At 49.2% G+C, this 22,548-nt stretch overlaps 1 protein-coding gene across 1 annotated transcript in view; it reads right to left on the bottom strand.

Moving 5' to 3' along the window:
- Rcor1 (REST corepressor 1) overlaps nt 1–2,365 on the bottom strand; it is an 86,800-nt gene extending 84,435 nt beyond the window's left edge. The window contains exons 1-2 of the mRNA XM_050154691.1: nt 1,945–2,365; nt 1,812–1,871 (exon numbers count right to left, since the gene is read on the bottom strand). Coding sequence (XP_050010648.1) covers nt 1,812–1,871; nt 1,945–2,227 — 343 coding nt within the window. The 5' untranslated portion in view covers nt 2,228–2,365. The remainder of the gene's footprint in view (nt 1–1,811; nt 1,872–1,944) is intronic.
- Between the last annotated feature and the right edge of the window lie 20,183 nt (nt 2,366–22,548).

Here is a 22,548-nt window from a genome sequence, read left to right as displayed (position 1 = left end):
GTTGGAGGCCAGCCTGGTCTACAGAGTGAGTTTCAAGGGCAGCCAAGGCTATACTGAGAAACCCTGTCTCGAAAAACCAAGAAAAAAAAGTCCCAAGAGTTCAAAAATTATCTATCCTATTACACTTGATGTTTCAAAGAAAAGTCTAATTTTGAAGGCACCAGACGTGTTAATGACAGTGCAGAGATTAAGAGATCTAAATCCTAGGCCACTGAGCATGTGGTCATACAAACATTTAGATAAACTTTCAAAATATGTAACAAAAATGTGTTGAAAAAAGACCAAGTTTCTGGGAGGTCTGATCAATTCAGTATTTAAGAAGAATACATGAGAGAAACTTTGTGGCAAGCTTTATGTTCTATGTATCACTGCAGATAGACTTGACCTACAAAATAAGGATAGGGTCAACTGTAACCAAAAACAGTATGCTTCCCCTGGTGGCCAACCCAGGAATGGAGCCCTGTACAGAAGAGGAAAGAAAAAAAACTGGCTGTTCTGTCACTCCCACATGAGAAGTGAGTCCCAGAAAAAGATGTGGGGAAAGGGAAAACCATCCCAAAACACTAACATGAGTTTACAAAATGGAAGTCGGGAAAAGGGGAGTTAGACTACATAAATGTGAGGGATTGGAGTTACAAATCTGAACGTCATTTATTCTTGGGGTGTCCAATCGCTCACCCAGAATTCCTCTCTCCTATATTTTCACTTTTACCTAAACATAGAGTTCAGTCCCTTAATAACAACTTAAAAGCAATCTCCTTCTCCAAGGGCCAGATCCTTGCAATTTTCTGCAGTCTTGTTTCCAAGGAAAAGCGTTTATCTTTTCAAACTAGTGGTATAACCTACTTAGAAAAGCCTCCTGTTCTGAAGCCCTCCAGCCAGGACGGTTCACTCTAGCTGTAAGAGACTGTCTTTTGAATTTTATTTCTGAAACAAAACCCACGTCCCTTCAAACACTTCCTGTAACAACCACCTTTAAAGTCAGTCTCATACAGAGAAGGGATAGGATCGTGGGCATTAAAAGCCAGCGAATTCCTTTGTCTGATAGGATTTCCCCCCCCCTAGTATCACTTTAAATTTTCTTCCACACAAATCAGCAGCAAGGGAAGTAAAATGCCCCATTCTTGGGGACAGGGATTTCTAGTAGATGGACACGGTCGGTTAGCTAAGGCTTTTTGATGGTTCTATTCTTTCACAACCTCTTCCTCCCCACCCTACCCCCCAAAAGAAAAAGAAATAAAGGAAACACACACATTTACAAATAGATCCCAAAATAGCAGCCACAAGCGAGGCTCTCTTATTGAGGCAGATGCTCTCTGGAAAGCACACTTCTTTTATTACCTGGTTGGGGTGAAGGGACGGGGGGGGGGGGGGGCGATACTCCACTGGCCCTCAGGATGGGATGGGACGGGAGTCAAGAGGTAGCGAGAGCTCAGGGTAGGCAGGGTAACACTGGGAGACGGTTCGAAGTAAGAAGTCTCCGCGGAGCCCTGAGTCCGAGCGCCCCAGGACGCCAACTCTCCAGCACTGCCACCCGGGATCCCATCCTGGCCCCAGTGCACCACACCTGGACGCAGGGACACCGACACCCCACTCCGGCCCGGCCAGGTGTGGCCTCCTCAGAGCCAGGGGCGCAGCGGGCGGGTACTGTCCCCACCCGGGCCCGCGGCCTCCCCGCACCCGGATCTGCAGCACACTCGTGTGCGAGCGTGCGGCGCCGCCTGCCCTCGCGCCCCGTGTGCCCCCGCGGACCGTAGGCCAACACGCACAAAAACAAAGTTGTCGCCGGGCTCCCGCCGCTCGCTACTCACCGGGATCGAAGTCGGGCACAGCCGCCTGGTACTGGGGTCCCACCCGCATGCCGCCGCCACCTGCGGGGAAGCAGAGCACGGCGGTCAGCGCGGGCGCGGGCTCGGGCCGGGCGCGGGGGCGGCTGCCACCTACCGTGCTCCTCGTCGCTGGACGAGCCCGAGCTGCCTTCCTCCCAGGAGTTGCTGCCGCTGTTCCCGTTGGGAGCCGCCGCCGCCAAACTTTTATTCTGGCCATTATTGGGGGCGGCGGCGGCCGAGGCGGCGGCGGCGGCCGAGGCGGAGGCGGTGCCGGCTGAGGCGGCGGCTGAGGCGGCGGCCGAGGCGGCCGAGGCAGCGGCCGAGGCGGCGGCGGCCGCCGTGTTCCTCCCTCGCCGCTTCCCTGAGACCTCGGGGCCCTTCTCCACCATGGCCGGCATCGGCGGGGCCCGGGGCCGGGCCAAAGTGACGGGGACCCCGGCTCGTGCGGCGCGGGCGGCGGGCCGCGGGCAGGGGGCGCAGGTGGGCGCCGGGCCGGGCGGGCGCGCGGGATCCGCTGGCGCGAGTTGGGGCTAGAGGAGGCCCAGACGGGCGGAGCGACGAGCCGCCTCAAGCCCCCGACGCCGAACGGAGCGCAACTTTGGCTCTCATCGCCGCCCGCACTTCGCTGGCTCTAACTACTCCGGGAGCCGCGGGCGGGGGGAGGGGCGGGGCCTGGGAGGAGGAGGGCCGCGCGCAGCCTAACCCGTCGCTTGGAGGCTCCGCCTTCGCGCACTTCCATTGGCTCTCACGGGATCCGGGCGGCCAGCGGCTTTATGGTAGGTCCTTGGGTGCGTCCGTCAGGCTTCGGGGGCGGGAGCACGGAAAGGGGGGAGGCTCCGCGCTTCCGTTGGCCAGGTTAGGTTGACGCGTATCGCCCACTGTACGTGGTTTGAGGTTTGCGATCGCTCTACGCCCCATGATCCATCTCTCGAGGCAACAGCGAGGAGTTAGCCGCCCTGCTAGCCCCCTCCCCCTCCCCCGGCGCCCCGCTCCCTCTGCGCGCACCCCGTGGGCCCCCGCGTCACCTCCCCCAGGGATCCCGCCGAGCGTCCCATCGGCTTCCCAAAGTGAATGTGCCCGACGCGAGAAGAGAAATCGCGGGCAAGGTCGGGACTACTTTCCCCCTCGCGCGGAGGAGTACGCACACAGTTTGAATGGGTTCTATACAAAGAGGGGAAACTAATTGGAAGAAACTAATTGCGCCCCCGCGTCGCCCAGGGGGATTGGGATGTACTAGGGCAAGGGAACCTGGGGACGACGCTCTCGGGTGGCAGTGTCCCCCGAGGGAAAGAAAGCAGTTGTGCTAAGAGTCCATGACGCTCCCCGCTAATTGGGTTGGGGGCCACCGTGTCCCCGCATTGCCCGAGGGGCAGCGGGAGGAGTCGGGACGATCGGCCAGGGAGCACTTCGACGGCGTCGGGGTGAGGGGAGGTGCCGAGCGGGCCCCGAGGCGGCAGCGGGACTTAGATCGGCTGGGGGCCCCACCGCGAGGAAAAGGAAGGGGCTTGGGTCCCCAACTCGGCGCGGGAGGAGGGTCACTTCCCGAGACCCTGGCCCTTCCCCCACCCCGCAGGGCCGAGAGCCTGAACGCGTAGGAGTCGGTGACACCCAGCCTCGGGCGTCCTTGTCCCTGGAGTGATCAGCGAGGGGCCGTCACAGTGTGACAGCTGCCTGTGGGGCTGGGTGGGCTGCCCCACCCCCCGCGCCAGCAGCCAGCCAGACCTGGGGACTATACATGAAACACATGAAACCATTGCTTTAAAAAAAAGAGAGAGAGAGAGAGAAAGAAAGAAAAGAGAGAGAGAGGGCTATTTTTCGTTTAAGTTACTTTAGACCTGGGCTTCACATGGGGACAGTTTTTACACCCGCTCAGGATATAAATAGCTACAGGGAGAAAACGAGAGTTTTATGACTTTAAAGCCTGAATAAATAAGCAGAGTTTTCTCTTCCACGTTTTCTGCAGCGCGAATCATTTTAAACTTCGCTGAAGTGACCACGTTCACTTTTAAGTAGCCTTTAAGAACAGGGCCCAGAGCCTCCCGGTAGCAGATCCCTGCCCCCACCAAGTTCCTAGTCTTGCTCTTGGACTGCACTCTGAAGGACACCCCTTTACTTAGAGAACCCAGGGCTCTGCAAGCATGAGCCCCAGGATATCTGCAAAATCAGAGGTGAGAACCAGAGGTGACCTTCTGGTACAGGTACCCGGATGAAGTCATGACTTCTGCAGAGCTGAACCTTTGAGGCTGCAGGCACTCTGCCCTACTCCTTCCCTGCCTTCTGAGATGTACCATAGATTGAGGTTACCTACAGAGCACAACAGTGATTTCAGTTACTTAGTAGGACAGATGGAGTGACCCAACACAAGGGTCACCTTCCCTACCCACTGGAACCCCAAGCTTTCAGCCACTTCCTAGAAAGTGTCTCCTCTTTCTGGAATCAGGACCCCAGAAAGGGAAGCCCACAGCCTCTAGGGCAGGCCTGGCTGGCTAAGGCAAGCCAGGATCCCCTGGCTCTCAACTCTCAGCTACTATGTTGCACCCAGGGCACCTTTCCTTCCTCACCCAAGGCTAGACCCTGATTCAGCCTGTCCTCCCCCACCCACCGGTCACTGAAAGGGAGAATGGGTTTGGGAAGAAGGAAGCTGAGATTATTTGAACTCTCCTCTACTGCCTACCCCCACCCTACCTGCCAGCCCTGAAATCTTGCTAGTTTGTAACTTCGGGTGCCTCAGTGAACGTTCCAGTTAGTTATTTGATTGGTTGGTTGGTTGGGTTTTATTATTTCAGACAGGTTCTCCTTTAACTCAGGCGGGTCTTGTACTCCCTACATAGCTGAGGATGACCTTCAACCCCTGACCCCTCTGCATCTACCTCCCAAGTACTGGGATTACAGGTATGTGTTGCCATGCCTGGCTTAATTTATAATGGTTTTTTAAAAGATATTATTTAGAGTTATATATGTGTGTGTAAGAGAGAATGTCACCAGAAGAGGGTGTTGGCTCTCCTGGAGCTGGAGTTACTGAAGTTTGTGAACTGTCCCACTAAGCTTTAAGAAGGAAACTCAGGTCATCTGCAAGAGAAGTTCACCCCCTTAACCACTAGGCCACCTCTCCAGTGGTTGGGTTTTTTGTTTTTGTTTTCTTAAGATAGGCTTTCTCTGTATAGTCCTGGCTGTTCTAGAACTCATTTGTAGCCCAGACTGACCTCACACTCACAGAGATCCACCTGCTTCTGCCTCCCTAAAGGCCTGCACCACCACTGCCGGCTATGGTTGGTTTTTTGAGACAAGGTCTCATACTGTAGCTAAGACTAACCTCAAACTTACAGCAAGCCTTCTGCTTCCACCACCACCAAGTGAGTGGTGTGAAAACAAAAGCCACCATACCTGCTTTGTATTTTTTTTTTCAACAGATATGCTCCTAACATAAACACTGCTCTAGTTTAACCACAAAGCCACATGGGTACCAATTGGCCTGCAACCTGTCGGCTGGTGTTTCCACTCACTAAAAAACAGGTGACAACACTGATTGACTTATTGGGTTTTGTTTAGATTTTTCTTTGACAGGGTCTCAGTAATAGCCTGGGCTGGCCTGGAACTCACTACTGAGACCAAGCTGTCCTCTGCCTCCTCAGTGCTGGTGGTAAAGGCATGAGTCACCATGACTGGCTTCCTGGTGGATGTTTTATACCACCTCATCTCCTCCAGGCTTATGTTCCCTCCCTCTGCCATAAGGAGCCCTCAACCTGAATGAAGGGAACCCTCTTTCTTATTGCTGTTGGGGTGATCCCACACATAACTCCTTGATGGGGGAAAATATGCAACCACGTATTAAAAATGATACTCCATACACTAATAAATCTACTGTATCAGTGTCCAAAACAACTTCAGCCCTATACTCTCATTGTACCTCCACAGCCTCTGTTTCTAAACTCTTAGGCCAAGATTCACCTAGTACCTTGAGAAAAGCTAAAGCCCTCAGGCAGGAGTGCTCCTGAGTCCCCAAACTGACATGTGTCCCCTGCCTTGCACTCCCCCTCCTCAGACTCTCCCACCCCTGCTATCTTCCTTACACTGCCTCCATGCCTTCAGCCCCACTCCAGGCTAACACTGGAACAGTATTTTCAAAAGAGACCTGCTTCCTAGGACCCTCTAGCCTTAGCTCCACGTCTCTATTCCCCTGGCCAACAAAGTCCTCAGAAGCTGGTCTACACTTGTCTTCTCTGTTCCCTCTCACCACAGTCTCTCCTCACCCCACCTGAAGGACCCTGTCTTCACCCCTCCCTCCTTGCTACCCTGTACAGTAGCAATTATTGGTAGCACTGAGTCTTCCAGAAGCACCTGAGCAGACCATTCCCCCCAGAACTCCATGGTCTCTTTGGACATCCTCACTCTCTCACTTGTTCGGCCTCACAGACAGCCCCCCCCCCCCCCCCTTCACAGCTCTGCTCCTTCCTCCTAACCTATAATTGCTCTGTTCCCGGTCTGTGCTTTCCTCTTCTCTGTGCCTTCAGCACAGTAGGTACTCACTAGATGTTAAGGGAAGGCTGATGTGGAGTACAAGCTACTATGGGTGCACAGAGCTGAAACAAATCCCAGAGGAGAAACGGGATCCCCTAGAACAGGTGAAATCCTCCTGAAATGTTGGCTACATGGAGAAGCTCTTACTACCAGTCTCTGTCCTCTTCTGTCCCCTATTTCCTCTTCCAGTTGCTTGGCTCCTAGAGACTGGAATTCCTGACCTACATGTGACCCAGAATTAGTTGACATTAAAATGTTCCTGGTCCCCGGTCCATGAGTGACGGACTCAGGCATGGGTATATGACACCGCCAGAACAGCCACCACCCTTTCTAGAACTAAGAGGAGGAGCCCAGAGCCTAGCTGAATAAGGTAAGCCAAGATTCCAGAATTTTCCACTATTATGATACATCTAGGACATCCTGCCTTCCTCACCCACCCTTCCCCATACTTCCATCACTCATACTAGAGGGTGAGCTTAGGCTGAAGGAGCCTAGACCCCTCTGAACTCTCCCTACTGCCTACATCCTCTAGTACAGGCATGAAATCTTAGCCTTTGAATTGATTGCTTTGGATTTCTGTTACAACTCAAGAATACTGAAGGATACAAATGTCAGGAGCATGCAGTCAAAAAAGCTAGCCTTCCCTATACATAGAATAGGTATCTGTGTATAGAGCTCTGTTAGCATTGAAATCAAGAGCCCCTCAGTAAGTACAATTATGTCATCATCCCAGTGGAGCAGATAAGGAAACTGAGGCAGTGAGAGGTGACTGATTTGCCCAAAGTCATAGACTTAAAGAGTACTGGAAAAAGGGACACATCTAAGCCATAGAGCTGTGGACCAGTAGGCGAATGCTGGGGCCAGCAGCAAAAACCTATATGAAATTCCTTGTCTTGATTCTTAATAAATACAATGTTGCAGACTAGGGCTATAACCCAATTGATAGAGTTGTTACCTAGCCTAGCATGTGGGAAGCCCTGTGTTCATTTCCCCTGCATCACAGAAACCAGGCATGGCTACGCCCACCAGTAACCACAGCAACTCAGAATGTAGAGGCAGGGGATCAAGAGTTCAAGTTCAGTCCTGAGAGTTTGAAGCCAACCTCAAAACAATCAAATAAATAAAAAATAAAATGTCGATGGCTCACGTTGATACTTTATTACTAATTTAGATGACTCATTATTAGAACATTATACAGAGATGGAGACAGTCAGACATGGCTGGTGGGTGGCCAAAAAAAAAAAGTATAGAAACTGAAACTTTTAGTAAACCAGTTTAAATCTGAGTTGAATGTAAAGAATTCAGGAGCCCACGAACCTGGGAAAGGAATCCCAGAAAGTAGACAGCATTAGCGGTGTCCAGAACCCTGTCCCACTGTACTGGCAGCATCTTAGAAGAGCATCTGCACTTACCTTCAAAGTCACAAGAGATACTCGACCTGCCACTGGCTTTTGCTTAATACGATAACAACAAGTGAAGTGAATCATAGACCTAATTATAAGAAAGAACTAAAACCATAAAACAGAAGAAAACCTAGGAGCAAGCTTCTTATCATATGTAGTGTGTGTGTGTGTGCATATCCACACACATATATCATGTGTATATTGGTTTTCTGAGAAAGAGTCTTACGTTGCAGCCCAGACTGGCCTGGAAATCTGTGTGTATCAGATTGTCCTAGAAGTTATGTAGACCAGACTGGCTTTGAACTTACAGCAATTCAGTGTTGGAGTGCTTACCTGGCATGTGCCAGACCCTGGATTCAGTCCCCAGTGCTACAAAAACTAAAACCCACCCCACAATGGGCAGCCTTGTCTTGCCTGCTCTGACAGCTGTTACCAGAAAGACAGACAATAACAACTGCCGTGAAAACATGCAGAAATCGGAACCCTCTGCAAGTGGAAATTTAAAATGGCACATCTGCTTTGGGAAACACTTTGGCAGATTCTCAGAAAGTTAAACATAGAGCTACCATTTCACCCATAAAGCCCACTCTGACATATCGGCCCAGAGGACTGAAAGCATGTCTGTGTGGATGCATGTGTACATATGCTCTTAGAAGTCCCATTCATAATAGCCATAAAGTCAAAAGCACAATGACTGTCATATGGAGGAGTGGTTAGATGTGGTTTGTTCACACACTGGAATACCACTCAGCCATAGAAAGGAACAAAGTTTGTTGCCGCACTAGGGAAGGACCTGGAAAATGTGAAAGGGGTCCCTCATAAAACCCTTGGAATATGATAATTCTGTATGAGGCCAAAAGTCTGGGACAGACTGATGTGTACAGAGAAAATACACGGATGGTTCCTAGACTGAAGGTGGGGGACAATTATGGCCACTAATGGGGTCAAACCCAAGGTCTCACTCCCTGTTGTGTATGCAAGCCCCCTGTTGCTTTCTAGGATGTCTCTCTCTCCCTTCCCCCTTCCCCATACAGTTGGGCACGTGCCATGGTGCACATGTGGAAGACAGAGGTTCTCCCCTTCCACAACTGATTTCAGGGATTGGTCTCAGGTCAGCAGGCTTTCAAGGCAACTACTGAGCCATCTTGCCAGCCCTCGGGTTTCTTTTTGAGGTAATGGACTATTCTAGTATTGATTCTGGTGATGGGTACTTAACTCTATGAATATACTAAGAATCAACTCTATACTGTGAATTAGATGAATTACAAGTCAATAAAGCTGCTTAAGAAACAGGGCTTGGAGAGATTGCCCATCTATTAAGAGCACTTGCTGCTCTTACAGAGGACACAGGTTCAATTCCCAGCATTCACACAGTGACTCATAACCATCTGTAACTCCAGTTACAGGGGATCTCATGCCCTCTTCTTGCCTCCATTCACACAAGGCATGCAAGTGGGGCACATACATACGTGCAGGCAATACACCCATACAGATAAAATTGAAAGAAAGAAAGAAAGAAAGAAAGAAAGAAAGAAAGAAAGAAAGAAAGAAAGGAAGGAAGGAAGAAGGAGTAAAGCTGAAGCTATATCTCAGTCGGGAGAGTACTTGTTCATCATGCACAAAGCCCTGGGTTTGATTCCTAGCACTAAATAAACCAGGCATGGTAGCACATGCCTGTAACCTTACCACTCAGGAGGTGGAACCAGGGTTACACAGAGAGATCCTGTCCCAATAAATAAATAAGCAGCAGCTCCAGGGGTGGTGGCACATGCCTGTAATCCTAGTGCTCAGAAGGCAGAGTAGGCAGATCCCTGAGTGAATTCGAGGCCATCCTGGTCTACAGAGTAAGTTCCAGGACAGCCAGGGCTACACAGAGAAACCCTGTAGCAAAAAAAGGAAGATAAGCCGCCTTTAATCCCAGCACTCGGGAGGCAGAGGCATGCGGATCTCTGTGAGTTCCAGACCAGCCTGGTCTACAAGAGCTAGTTCCAGGACAGGCTCCAAAACCACAGAGAAACCATGTCTCGGAAAAAAAAAAAAAAAAAGGAAGATAAGAAAATGTGGAGGGGCTGGAGAGATGGCTCAGTGGTTAAGAGCATTGCCTGCTCTTCCAAAGGTCCTGAATTCAATTCCCAGCAACCACATGGTGGCTCACAACCATCTGTAATGATGTCTGGTGCCCTCTTCTGGCCTGCAGATATACACACAGACAGAATATTGTATAGCTAATAAATAAATAAATAAATAAATAAATATTTTTTAAAAAATTAAGAAAAAGTGGACATCCCTGGGGGAATGACATGGCAGGTTGTCCCCTGACCTATACACACAGGGAACACATGACTGAACAATGGAGAAGAAGTGTGTGAGTTTTCACAGATTTGGTTGCTGTTGATCCCACGTGTTGCTTGGGCTGCTGGAGTGGGACAGGCCTCCCCTCAGCCTCAGTGTGCCAGTCCTGGCTCTCTGTTGTTGTTCAGGTCTGCTGGGAAGCCCCAGCATGGCAGGGCACCAGGGCCAGTGTAGGTGACCATTTTCACAGGAAGCCACCCTAGGGCATTTTTGTCTCACGGTTCCTCTTCCACCAGACCCCTACCTACTTTCTACCCTATCAAGCACTCACTCTGCAAGCCAATCATACTGTAAACGGGCAGCTGGGGAGGAGGCACCGAAGGCTCAGGGGGAAGTGATGAGCTCATGTCTTTTCCTGTCCAGTCACCCACCCTTTATTTAGACACCCCAGCGAGCTTTCCTTTTTATCTATTTGCTTGTTCTTTTTGTTTTGAGATAGGCCCTCACTGTAGAGCCCAAACTGGCCTCAAACTCACGACCTACTGCTTCAGCCCCCGAGCCCTGGCAGTCTATGCCTGTGTCACCATCTAGCCCCAGAACCCTTCCAACTACCTCTAAGGAGTTGCCCAGGAAAATGGTCCTGGAACATATGCCTTTGGAGCCTATAGACTCCTTGGAAGGGTCCCAGCACCAGGAAGGAAAGGGCCCCAACCGGAGACTCAGAGCAGTTCCCACAGGAATGGAATGGTCCCCCACTACATATCTAGCTTGAGATTCCCCAGTTTGGAGCCTCAGCCTTCTTGGGGTTGTGTGGGGTTCCCCTGCCAGAGTTCGTATGTCCACATGGTGTCTCTCTGGCTCAGCTCACAGACTACCCCCCAAGGGCAAGGAGTCTTTGTGCTACTGATGGCCTCCACTCCCTGCATAGCCATCCATTCTGAAATGATCATGGCTATGGCTATGGCTGTGACATCCTGCTTGGCTGATGGTCTGCTCTGCTCTGAAACTAAGTTCTCCAGGCTCAGCTCATTAAGTCAACCCTGCTGGCTTTGTTAAGGGGTCAGGCTGGAATAGAAAATACACTAGAGGATAAATTCATTGCCAGGGGAAAAAAGGTTGACCCTAGCTCTGGCCTCCCAGGAGCCTGCCCAGAGTGGGCTAATGCTGGCTCTCGGACCATCAGAGAGGACTGTTTTCTCCATCTAGAAACTGCCTTCCAACTTGCGGTTTCCGGTCTGAGGACCCACCCCTTGTCCACAAGATTGATAGCTCCTTCCCCTCCCCTCCCTTCCCCTCCCCCTCCTCCCCTTCTCTCCCCTCCCCTCCCTGAGTTTGCTGGATTAGAAAAAAGACAAACCAAACCTGGCACACCTTTAATCCCAGCACTTGGGGGCAGAGGCAGGTGGATCTCTGTGAGTTCGAGACCAACCTGGTCTACAGAGCGAGTTTCAAGACAGGCTCCAAAGCTACACAGGGAAACGCTGTCTCGAAGAAGAAAAAGAAAGAAAGACAAGACAAGAAAGAGAGAAAAAAAGGCAACTAGCTCACCCTTCCTAAGACAGACAGGTGGAGACAAGGTCACAGTTCCTGGTCTGGAACAAGATGCAGCAGTGTATACTCATTCCTCGAGACCGCCAACTATGTCCAGGCCCAGTTAAATTAACCTCTTTTTGTCCCTTGCTTACAAGTGCCTGCCTTTAGGAGTGACAGATGAGACCTTACCCAAGGCTCCACAGGACACCCTCCCAAGGAGCCATCTCTTCTCCACAAGATAGCCAGAAAAGACACAGAGGCTAGGACTGAGAGTGGGGGAGGGGAGTGGGGAGACCGGGCATGGAGATGTAGCCCCACTGGTAGAGCACTTGCCTAGCACACACACACCCCAGCACCTCACACCAGGGCACACCTACCCTCCAGCATTAGAGAGGGGGAGGGAAGAGGACCAGAAGTTGGAGGGCCTGGAAACCTAGCTTGATCCCCCAACCCATGTGAAAGTGGACAAAGAAAACCAACTCCATGAAGTTGTCCTCTGACCTCCCTGCAAATGTCTTTCTCACTCCCTCCCTCTCCCACAACCCTCCCTCACACAAATAATAAAAATAAGTTCAAGATCATTCTTCAACCTGGACTGTGTGTTACCAAGTCTCAAAAATGAAAAGCAGAAAGGAAAGCAGGATCTCATCGTTCCCTGCTTCATCTACACCGGGTTTCCTGCTGCACGGGGCGGGGGGGGGGGGGGGGGGGGGGGGGGGGGGGGNGGGGGGGGGGGGGGGGGGGGGGGGGGGGGGGGGGGGGGGGGGGGGGGGGGGGGGGGGGGGGGCGGGGGGGGGGGGGGGGGGGGGGGGGGGGGGGGTGGGGGGGGGGGGATGGGGGGGGGGGCGGCTGGGGGGGGGGGGGGGGGGGGGGGGGGAGTGGATAAACGATAAACCTCGGAGCCCTACAGCTGGCCCCACTCCATCCATGACCTTCACTCGCTAAAGCTGCCCAGCGCATCCAGCGTGCGCTATTCCTCAGCCTAGAACACCTTATCCCAGATCTTCCAGAAGGTTTGTACCTCACACACACACACACACACACACACACACACACACACACGTGCGCGCGCGCCGCCTCCTCCTCCCGGACACTTCCCATTTCCCTGCCCCTCTGCCCCTCCCCCACCACCATTCTCAGCATTATCTCTACAGTTATGTGACTCTTGGCTCTGGTTTGTTATCTCTCCCTCACTAGACGCCCCAACACGCACACACAGAGCTAGTTTGCCTGCCCGCTCTCTTGCTACCAAGTGGATCCCCCACCAAAGATAATGCATCTGGGGTCCTCCCAGCAAGGGTAATGTGGGAAGTTACTACCACCTCCCCAGGGGTCCCCCTGCAGCTCTTAGTGTCTGCTTTGCTGGTGTCCCTGGGCCACCTCTCCCAGGGACAATTGGCCACAGCAAGTGTAGGGCTCTTGGTGGGAGCGGAGGGACCTTCTCCATTACCTAACACCCTCATTAGCCGAGGAACGGCAGGACTCCAGCAGGCCAGTCTTCCATTTAACCCTCACTTCCTGGACTTTAGGCGTCTCCGAGGAAGGGGCGGGGCCTGTCCCGAGGTGCTGCTTAGGAAACCTTAGAAATCCCTGGAGGAAAACCAGGTATGGTCCCAGCACTTGGTTAAAGGTCAACCTAAGCTGTAAGAGACACGATCTTAAAAAAAAAAAAAAAAAAAAAAAAAAAAAAAAAAAGATAAAAGGATTGGGGGGGAAGAAAGGAAGAATTTTTGGAAACAGTGGGGAGTGGGATATGATATAGTCAATTCATTTCCTCAGATCTGAGCCCAACTCTACAAAATGAAAAATAAAGGAGCAGAGACAAACAACCAGATTGTGAAGGGCAACTGAGAGGGCAGAGGAAAGCCCTCCAATGTCCCCGAAGCCTGCTCCATTGGCAGAGGGTAGAGTGGACGTGCCAAGGTGACCTGTTGCTTGAGCATCCTGAGGAAGCAGAGATTGCCCACTGTAGACAATTGCTTGCTCAGGGTCACAGGGCTGATACAGGAGACTGCTAGACGTGATGGCTCCTGTTGGTAATCCCAGGACTCAGGACTTTGAACAGCAGGATTACCATGAGTTCAAGACAAGCCTGGGCTACCTAGTGGGTTCCAGCCCACCCTTGGATTGCTAGTAACAAATAAGAGCATAGGGGTCAGCCTAGAGTTGCACCTGATCCCTGGCGCGGCATGAACCCGGCATAGCAGCTGGCACACCCGCTGTCTTCAACAGTAGGTAGTAGAGGCAGGAGATCAGAAGGTCAAGGTCCTCTTCAGTTACTAGTGAGGTAAGCTTGGGTTCCTTTAGACCCTTTCTTAAATAAATAAATAATAAACACTTAGCCAGGGGTGGTGCTGCACGCCTTTAATCCCAGCACTCAGGAGGCAAAGGCTGGTGGATCTCTGTGAGCTCAAGGCCAGCCTGGTCTATAGAGCAAGCTCCAGGACAGCCAGTGTTACACAGAGAAACCCTGTCTTGAAAAAATAAGAACAAACCAACAAAAAGAATGAAGAATAAGGAACAGACAGATGTGGTGTGTTCTCAGCTGTAATCTAAGATATGCAATTCCAGGTCAGCCCCAGCTGTACAACAAAACCCGCTCTCAAAAATGAAATGAAATTGGTGCCTGGAGAGATGATTCAGCCTTTAAGAGTACCTGCTACTCTGCCAAAGGACCTGGGTTCTAGTCACAGCTCCTAAATGGCAGCCAACTGTCTATCACTCCAGTTCCAGAGGGCCTGGTCCCCTCTTCTGGCTTCTGCAGGCACTGCACATACATGGTGCATAGACATGCATGTAGGCAAAACATCCATATACCTAAAATAAAATAAATCAAAAAAGAGTAAATAAAACAAACATTGATTTAATTGATTATGCATAATAATAATAAATACACATACATACATACAGTTGTTGCTTTTTGAGACAGAGTTTTTCTGTGTAGCCCTGGCTGTCCTGGAACTCACTTCGTAGATCAGGCTAGCCTCAAACTCAGAGATCCTCCCACCTCTGCCTTCCCAGTGCTGGTGGGGCAGGAAGGGTGCTGGGCTAGAGTGCAGAGCTGTGTGTGGATTACTTCAGGCCACTGAATCATATATCCTAGAAGGGTTACTATGGGGTTTTGTTTTGTTTGGTTTGCTGTTGTTGTTATTTGGGGGTTTTGTGTTGCTGGGGATTGCATCCAGGCTTCGCCTTGACAGTAAGTGCTTTACCACTGAGCCGTGTCCACAGCCCTTGTTTAAACTTTTATTTTTTTTAAAATAATTTACTTATTTTTATTTACATTGGTGTTTTGCCTGCGTATGTGTCTGTGCAAGGGTATCAGATCTTGGAGTTACAGACAGTTGTGAGCTGCCATGTGGGTGCTGGGAACTGAACCCTGGTCCTCTGGAAGAGCAGTCATTGTGCTCTTAATTGCTGAACCATCCCTCCAGCTCTTAAACCTATAAGACAGGGTCTAAGTTTCTTTGGTTGGCCTTGAACTCAGGTGTAGCCAGGCAGGCCTTGACTTGCAATTCCCTGCTAGCTGTGACTACACTGTCTCTGGAAGCTGGGAAGTCTGAGGCTAGGAAGCCAAGGGCTTCCTCTGGCCAGGACTGGCTTACTGTGCCAGCCCAGGTGTAAGCACAGAAGGGCAAGAAAAGGGGAGGGAGAGAGGGACTGCACTCAGTTTGATAGTGAGAGCATTTCCAAAACTCACCGCAGCAGTGTTAACACACCAGGCCCCGTGTCCACTCCTCAGAGGCTGACTTGGGGATGGAGTTTCCCACATTCAAACCACAGCAGCTTGGGCTCAGATCACAGGAGGGTAAGGTCCCTTGCTTCCCTGGAGCTCTTGGTGCTGCTAAAGAAGCCAATACATCTGTAAATATCTGGGTATAACACGACAAGGTGATGGGGGAGAGTGTGCAGAGCCATGAGACCTGACTATTTCGAGCAATAGAGGCCGTGGTTCCCACGGAGCAGAGTAGGAAGGGAAGGACAGTCCCAGATGCAGAACGGCCTGTGCAGAGGCTGAGAGAGTGGGACATAGTCCTGGAGGAACACCATGCTGCTGTGAGCCAAGCTGGTGGGAGAATCTGTGGCTCAGCAGCAGTCAGGGCTTTGGGACTGGGAGAGACATGGATATTAGGGAAACGAGCTGAGGCCACAGCCCACTGACCAGATGGGCTCATCCCCTGTGTCTGTACAGCCACGAGTTAAGAATGGCTTTTCCTGTTTCTATATGTGTATGCTCACGTGTGAAGGGCGCACGTGTGGAGGCCAGAAAGAAAGGAGGTCATCATTGCTGTCCACCTTATATTTTGGAGACAGAGTCTCAAAGACATGGCACTTAGCATTTGGCTAGGTTAGCTGGCAACAAGGCTTGGGCACTGGTATGTCTCCATGCCTCCAATGTTGGGGTTATAGACACCTGCTGCTGTGCCCCAGTTTTCATGTGGGTATTAGGAATTTGAACTCAGTGCCTCAAGGTTGCAAGTCAGGCACTTTACCTACTGAGCCATCTCCTCAGCCCCACTCTTTCCATTTTGTTTATTTATTTGTTTATCAAAAATATACTGTCTTGCTATATAGCCCAGGCTGGCCTTGAATGCCAGGCAATTTTCCTGTCTCATCCTCCTCCTGAGTTCTGGGATCACAGGCATGAACTACCATACCCGGCCATACATTTCTCAAATGGTTGAAAAAAATAATATTTTGTGACACAGGAAGCTAGGTGTGGTAGCACAAAATTATATAATTCAAATTTCAGTGTCTATAAATACAAGTTTATTGGCACACAGCCATCCCTTTTCATTTGCATATCACACATAGCTGCTTTTGCATTACAACGGCAGAGTGGAACAGCTAGTCATATGGTTCCAAAAGGCTGAATATTTATTTTCTGGTCCTTTGCAAAAGGTTTGCCTACCTTTCCTCTAGGAAGTAGTCATAAGAAGACCGCAGGCCCCCCCAAGAAATCCTAGGAAACACCCTTTCAGGAGACACTGTAGGAGAAATGATCTCCTTAGCCTAGCTTGGATGGCTCCACCTGGCTTGGCCCACTTCCCCTAGAGAAGAACAGAGAATCGTGGCATAGAAAAGCGCTCACAAGTCCTGTATAGAGGAGCTGTGTTTAACCTGTGAGTCATTAGAGACACTCCCAGACTTCCAGAGCCTCTAGTTTGAGGCTCAGGAGAAAATCGCATGTTAGCTTCAAATTAGATGTGACTTCCTTATTATTTTGCTGTGGGAATGTGCGTGGAGGTGCCAGGCATTAGCTTAGCAGGAGAGCTAAGAACCAGTGGGTGACCAGTCACTTCCTCATCCTCCCCCTACCCTGGAGAAAATGCTTCCTCAGCTTGAGACTACAAGGGACACAAAGAACACACAATACCTAGGCTGGGGGTGGAGGGGTAGCTCAAGGAAAACAGAGGGAAGGAGGGCGGGGAGGGCAGGAAGGAAAAGGAATTGGAGTAGAGGGAATGGGAGTGGACTTGATCAAACATAACGTATGTATGTATGTGTGTGTGTATGTATGCATGAAATTTTCAAACAATAAAAAAGAAAGACATGCTGCCTACATGTGATGGACAGAAAGCAAGAGCAAGCTGCCCCTTGCTGGACCTCTTGGAAACATGCCAGAAACAGTGTATGGCAAACCTTTGTACTTTCCACTCAGTTTTGCTGTGAAAATAAAAAATAAATCTTTTTCACTCATTGCAAAAATTAAAGAATAATAACATGGAAAATAATGGCATCTTAAGGAAGAAAGAAAGAAAGAAAGAAAGAAAGAAAGAAAGAAAGAAAACAGAACATAGGACCTACAGATATTTCTCCAAAGAAGAGAATCAAACAGTGCCATCATCATCCATCATCAGGGAAACACAAATAAAAGCATGGAGGAGGGGGGGGTGGCCGAGCAGGTAAAGTGTTTTCCTACACGTATAAGAACTGACAGATCCGCATAGCCCACATAAAGCTGGACAAGGTAACACCTCCTTATGATGAGCCTTCCTGAGCTGAGATGGGAGGCGGAGACAGACCCCTGGAAGCCCTCAGGTCACCACGCCTGAGGTTTATAGCAGCAATGAGACCCCGCCTCAAATAGGGTGGAAAGTGAAGACTGCACCGGAGGTTGTCCTCTGACCTTCCCTTGTGCATAGCACACACACACACACACAGACTAATAAAAAATAAATCAAAGTATAAAAATCTGTGTGAGTGTATGTGTATGTGAATGAAAGAATTATATATATATATATATATATATATAATATTATATATATTAAAGCCAGGCAGTGGTGGTGCAACACCTTTAAATCCCAGCACTTGGGAGGCAGAGGCAGATAGATCTCTATGAGTTCAAGGCCAGCCTGGTCTACAAGAGCTAGTTCCGGGACAACCAGAGCTACACAAAGAAACCCTGTCTTGGAAACCCCCCCAAAAATGTGTGTGTGTGTGTGTGTACAAACATACATATATCTATATTATATAATATATGTGCTATATTATATATAATATTTTATATTATTTCTTTATTATGTATACAATATTTTGTCTACATATATATGCCTTCAGACCAGAAGAGGGCACTAGATCTCACTTTGGATGGCTGTGAGCCACCATGTGGTTGCTGGGTATTGAACTCGGAACCCCTGAAAGTGTAGCCAGTGCTCCCAACTTCCAAGCCATCTCTCCAGCCCAATATTATATAATACAGTAATGTATAATATTAATATATAAATTATTTATCATGTTTTATATATTATATATATAATGACAGGCAACATAGATAATTCTTGAACATAGATAAATCTTAAAAACATCGTGTTACAAGAAAGAAACAATTGATAAGCCTTTATTGATTGGTTGGGTTTGTTTTTGTTTTTGTCTTTTTTTTTTTTGAGACAATGTTTCTCTGTGTAGCACTGGGTGATGGCTGTCTTGTAGACCAGGCTGGCCTAGAACTCAGATCTACCTGCCTCTGTCTCCTAAATGCTGAGATTAAAGGCCTGCGCCATCATGACTGGCCTGGTTTTTTTTTTTTTAATTTTTTTCTTTTTAAGCAGAGTCTCACACAGCTTGGGCTAGCCCTTAGGTTGCATTGTTCAATCAGTAGGTCCAGATGGAAATAAAGGGGAAGAAGAGAAATTCCTTCTCTCCTTTCCACAGCTTGGCACTCTTATTCCAGGACACTCGAATGTCAGGATTCCAGGCCTTTGGCATTCGGATTCCCTCCCTGAGAGTTATACCACTGGCTTCCCTGGTTCTGCTCCTAACTTGTCCAGTATGCCACCTAAGAAGGGGTAAGGGCTTCTCCAGACCACACTGCTTGTGAGCAGGACTGGCTGTGTGCTGTGGATCAGGGACTCTGGTGACGCTAACCCAGGGCCCCTCCTTCGCTGTAGCTCATGGGGTGGTCTGAGAGAGCGGCTAAGTGACGGCAAGCATCTCCCTCCTCCATCCCTGCCTTACCCAGGAGGACAGCTGTGGCTTCCTAGACAGACATCTGTTCAGGGAGCAGTTGGGTCCCCAAATAAAACCACAGCAGAGCTTCCAGTCTCCCAGGCCCCAGCTTTCGGGTCCTGGTCTGGGGTTGAGGAAATCACAGCTTCTTGTGGACCGGTTCTGGAGGCAGCACACACACGAGTCAGACCGCACTGAAGCACTGCCCCTCTTCATCCATCTATATACTCGTCCATCTGTCCAGTCGGTACCTACTCAGAGCAGGGGCACACAGCACGGGACCAGTGCTGCAGAGGCCCTGAAGGCCTGCACCTCTCACCTAGGCTGACTGCACTTGACCCTCGGCACAAAGCTCCCTTCCTTCAGGATCTCCAGCTCAGCCCGGCTCCCCCCCTCTTGCAGCCACCCTCAGAAAGCAAGAGGACTACCAGAAGTGAGTGTTGGGGACCCTCGCCCAAGGAATGATGCTGACAGGGTGGATCTTTCCTCCTTGGTTAACCTCTCTGGACCCACTTTCACAGACACTCTTAGGATGTGTCTCCTAGGTGGCTCTAAGTCCAGCCAAGTTGACAGTGAAGATCAGCTATCCCAAATTCAGGGCTGGGATACTTTTATGATAAGTAAACAAGCCAATCATCACACATCTACTCCTTTCCAACTCGATAACTAAACACACCATTTTTTTTTTCAGTTTATTTTCTCTTTCTTTTCCTTTCACTTACATGCTCGGGTATGCACAATCACACACTCACACACACACACACACACACTTTTTGAGACCACTGCAAGACCAGGTTGACCCTGAACTTGCAGCAAGCAATCCTGCTTCTGTTTTCTGAGTGCTGAAATTACAGTCACAGGCCACTATGTTCCTACTCCTTTTTTATGGAGGATCTTGTGTGTTTCAGGCTGGCCTTAAAACTGGTGTGTAGCTGAGGATGGCCTTGAACTCCTGAGTGCTGGTTACAGCCTTGGTCCACTCCCAACAGTTTGTGCACTACGTAAGAACAGGCTGACCTCAAACTCCTGGAGATCCCCTGCCTCTGCCTCTGGAGTGTGGGGATTAAAGGTGTTTGCCACCACCGCCAGATCCCAAATTACTTTTAAACTCTAATATTTCATGCCACACTTTAAAGACTTGTGGACAATAAGAATACAAAATGTACATTTCATCTACAAGAGGGTTTAAAGTCCTAACCCATCTAACTGTTCAAAAGTCCAAACTCCAGGGGCTGGAGAAATGGCTTATCGATTAAGAACTCTAACTGCTCTTCCAGAGGTCCTGAGTTCAATTCCCAGCACCCACAGGGTTGGCTCACAACCATCTCTAGTGGGATCTGATGCCCTCTTTTGGAATAAAGATGTACATGCAGATAGAGCACTCATGTACATAAAAAAAATAAATCTTTATAAACAAGCTCAAACTCCAAATTTCTTCTGAGGCTCAGGACTGTAAGTCTCTGTAAAATATGAGAGTAAGTTCCATACTTCCGACACACAGTGGCACACAGCAAACCCCCCACTCCAGAAGAGGCATAGCAAGGAAAGACCAAAGCAAGACCAGAACCCAGGGGGGAAAACATCAAACCCTGAAGTACCATGTGTGACATCTGGGGATCTCACGATGGTCAGATCTAGACGTGAATAGCCTTGGGTGGACTCACCCCTTCAGCTCGGCTGCCTTCAGCACAAAAAGCCTCTTACGTAGGCGAGCTCCACTCTGTGCCTGCAGCAGCCCTTGGCAGGGACCCCATGGTCCTGACGTCTCTAGCATCCTGAGTCCCATCACAACACAGGCTTCACAGTTTCACACAGTTACTTATTGGAGCCTCCATCCAGGGACCTTGCCACACACTGTCTGATTTTCAGAGTTTTCTGGAACTTAGGTGCAAGCCTCCATAGCCCTTGCATCTTGCATGTCTACAAAACTGGCACCATGCTGCCAAATTCTGCTGCCAGCCTGAGAGGAGTCCGGTCCCTTGGAGCAAAGCTGTGGGGGCGTCTCTGCACCTTGCAGGGCAGACCTGTAAAGACTTTCTCTCTCCCATCTCTTCTTACAGATAAATTTGAAGCTGGAGTCTTCCAAGGAAGGGGCTTTGCCCTGAGGGAACCTTTCCTATTGTCTCAGTGAAGAACAATCAACTTCTCTTTAATGTTCTAGTTTTTGTAACATTACAGCTGCTTTCTCTACTGCCCCTCTGTTTTGTTTGGTTTTAGTTTTCAAGACAGGGTTTCTCTGTGTAGTCCTGGCTATCCAGGCTGTACTTGAACACAGAGATCCCCCTGCCTCTGCCTCCCAAGTGCTAGGATTAAAGGTGTCCAGCTAAAAAGATTTTTTAATATTATTTATTTATTTATTTTAAATATTTATTTATTTATTATGTATACAATATTCTGTCTGAGTGTATGTCTGCAGGCCAGAAGAGGGCACCAGACCTCATTACAGATGGTTGTGAGCCACCATGTGGTTGCTGGGAATTGAACTCATGACCTTTGGAAGAGCAGGCAATGCTCTTAACCACTGAGTCGTCTCTCCAGTCCCCAGCTAAAAAGATTTATATTATTTTTAATTCTGTGTATGTATAGGTGCCTGTGTGGATTCCCAGGGATGAAGGTATTCACAGAGGCCAGCAGAGTTGGATCTTCCTGTATCTGAAGTTACAGGCATTTGCGAGTCACCTGACATGGGTGCTGGGAATCTGAAAAGGACAGTCTGTGTTCTTAAACATTGAGCCATCTCTCCAGCCCTTTTATTTGTTTTTTAGATGTAGTTTCACTCTCTACATATTGTAAGCTGGCTTTGAACTATGTACATCTCAGGATGGCCTTGAATTCACAGCAAACCTCTGACTTTGTTTCCGAGAATCAAGGATCTGTGTCATCACATTGAGATGTAATTAAAAACAAACAAAAACAAAAAAATCAAAACAAAACAAAAAAGCTATAATGATTTTTTTTTTTTTTTTGCGGGAGGTGGAGGGGACAGAAGGCCCTCCCATTCCAGGAGAGAGGTGATTGGTGCAGTTCAGGATTTGGGGGAATTTATTGTCACCATTCACTCTTAAGGGATGTCCCCCTCCTATTTCTTTCTGTATTCATTAGTGTGTATTTTTAGCCACGTAATGCCAGTTTCCAGAGCACACATGTGGTTTGTGCAGAATGTTAAAAGGCAAATAGATCTAGAATGGAAAGCAATGCGCACTACCACCACTGGGTTCTCTGTCTTGCTCCCGCCCTAGAGTTGCCACATTCTGGGCTCTGGTGTGCTTCTCTACTTCAAATACAAGTTAGGGATCTTCTAGAAGATGAATTTGGCTTTCTCACATCTCTTCCTGCACACTGTAGATATGCTCCAAGTTGCCTTACTTTATCACTATGTAATGATTTTCAGTTGAGCTGATACTCAGTTCTAGCCACTATGAGTATATGAACTTGTTTGTAACTGAACAATATGCTCATATTTTCTTTTTAGTTTAATTTCTTTTTATAAAGATTTTTATATTTTATTATTACTTTTGAAGATT

The sequence above is a fragment of the Alexandromys fortis genome, unplaced genomic scaffold (genome assembly GCF_014885135.2).
Source record: "Alexandromys fortis isolate MF-2015 unplaced genomic scaffold, M_Fortis_MF-2015_v1.1 scaffold_91, whole genome shotgun sequence".
Classification (NCBI taxonomy): Eukaryota; Metazoa; Chordata; class Mammalia; order Rodentia; family Cricetidae; genus Alexandromys; species Alexandromys fortis.
This window is presented reverse-complemented; position numbering and strand designations above follow the sequence as displayed.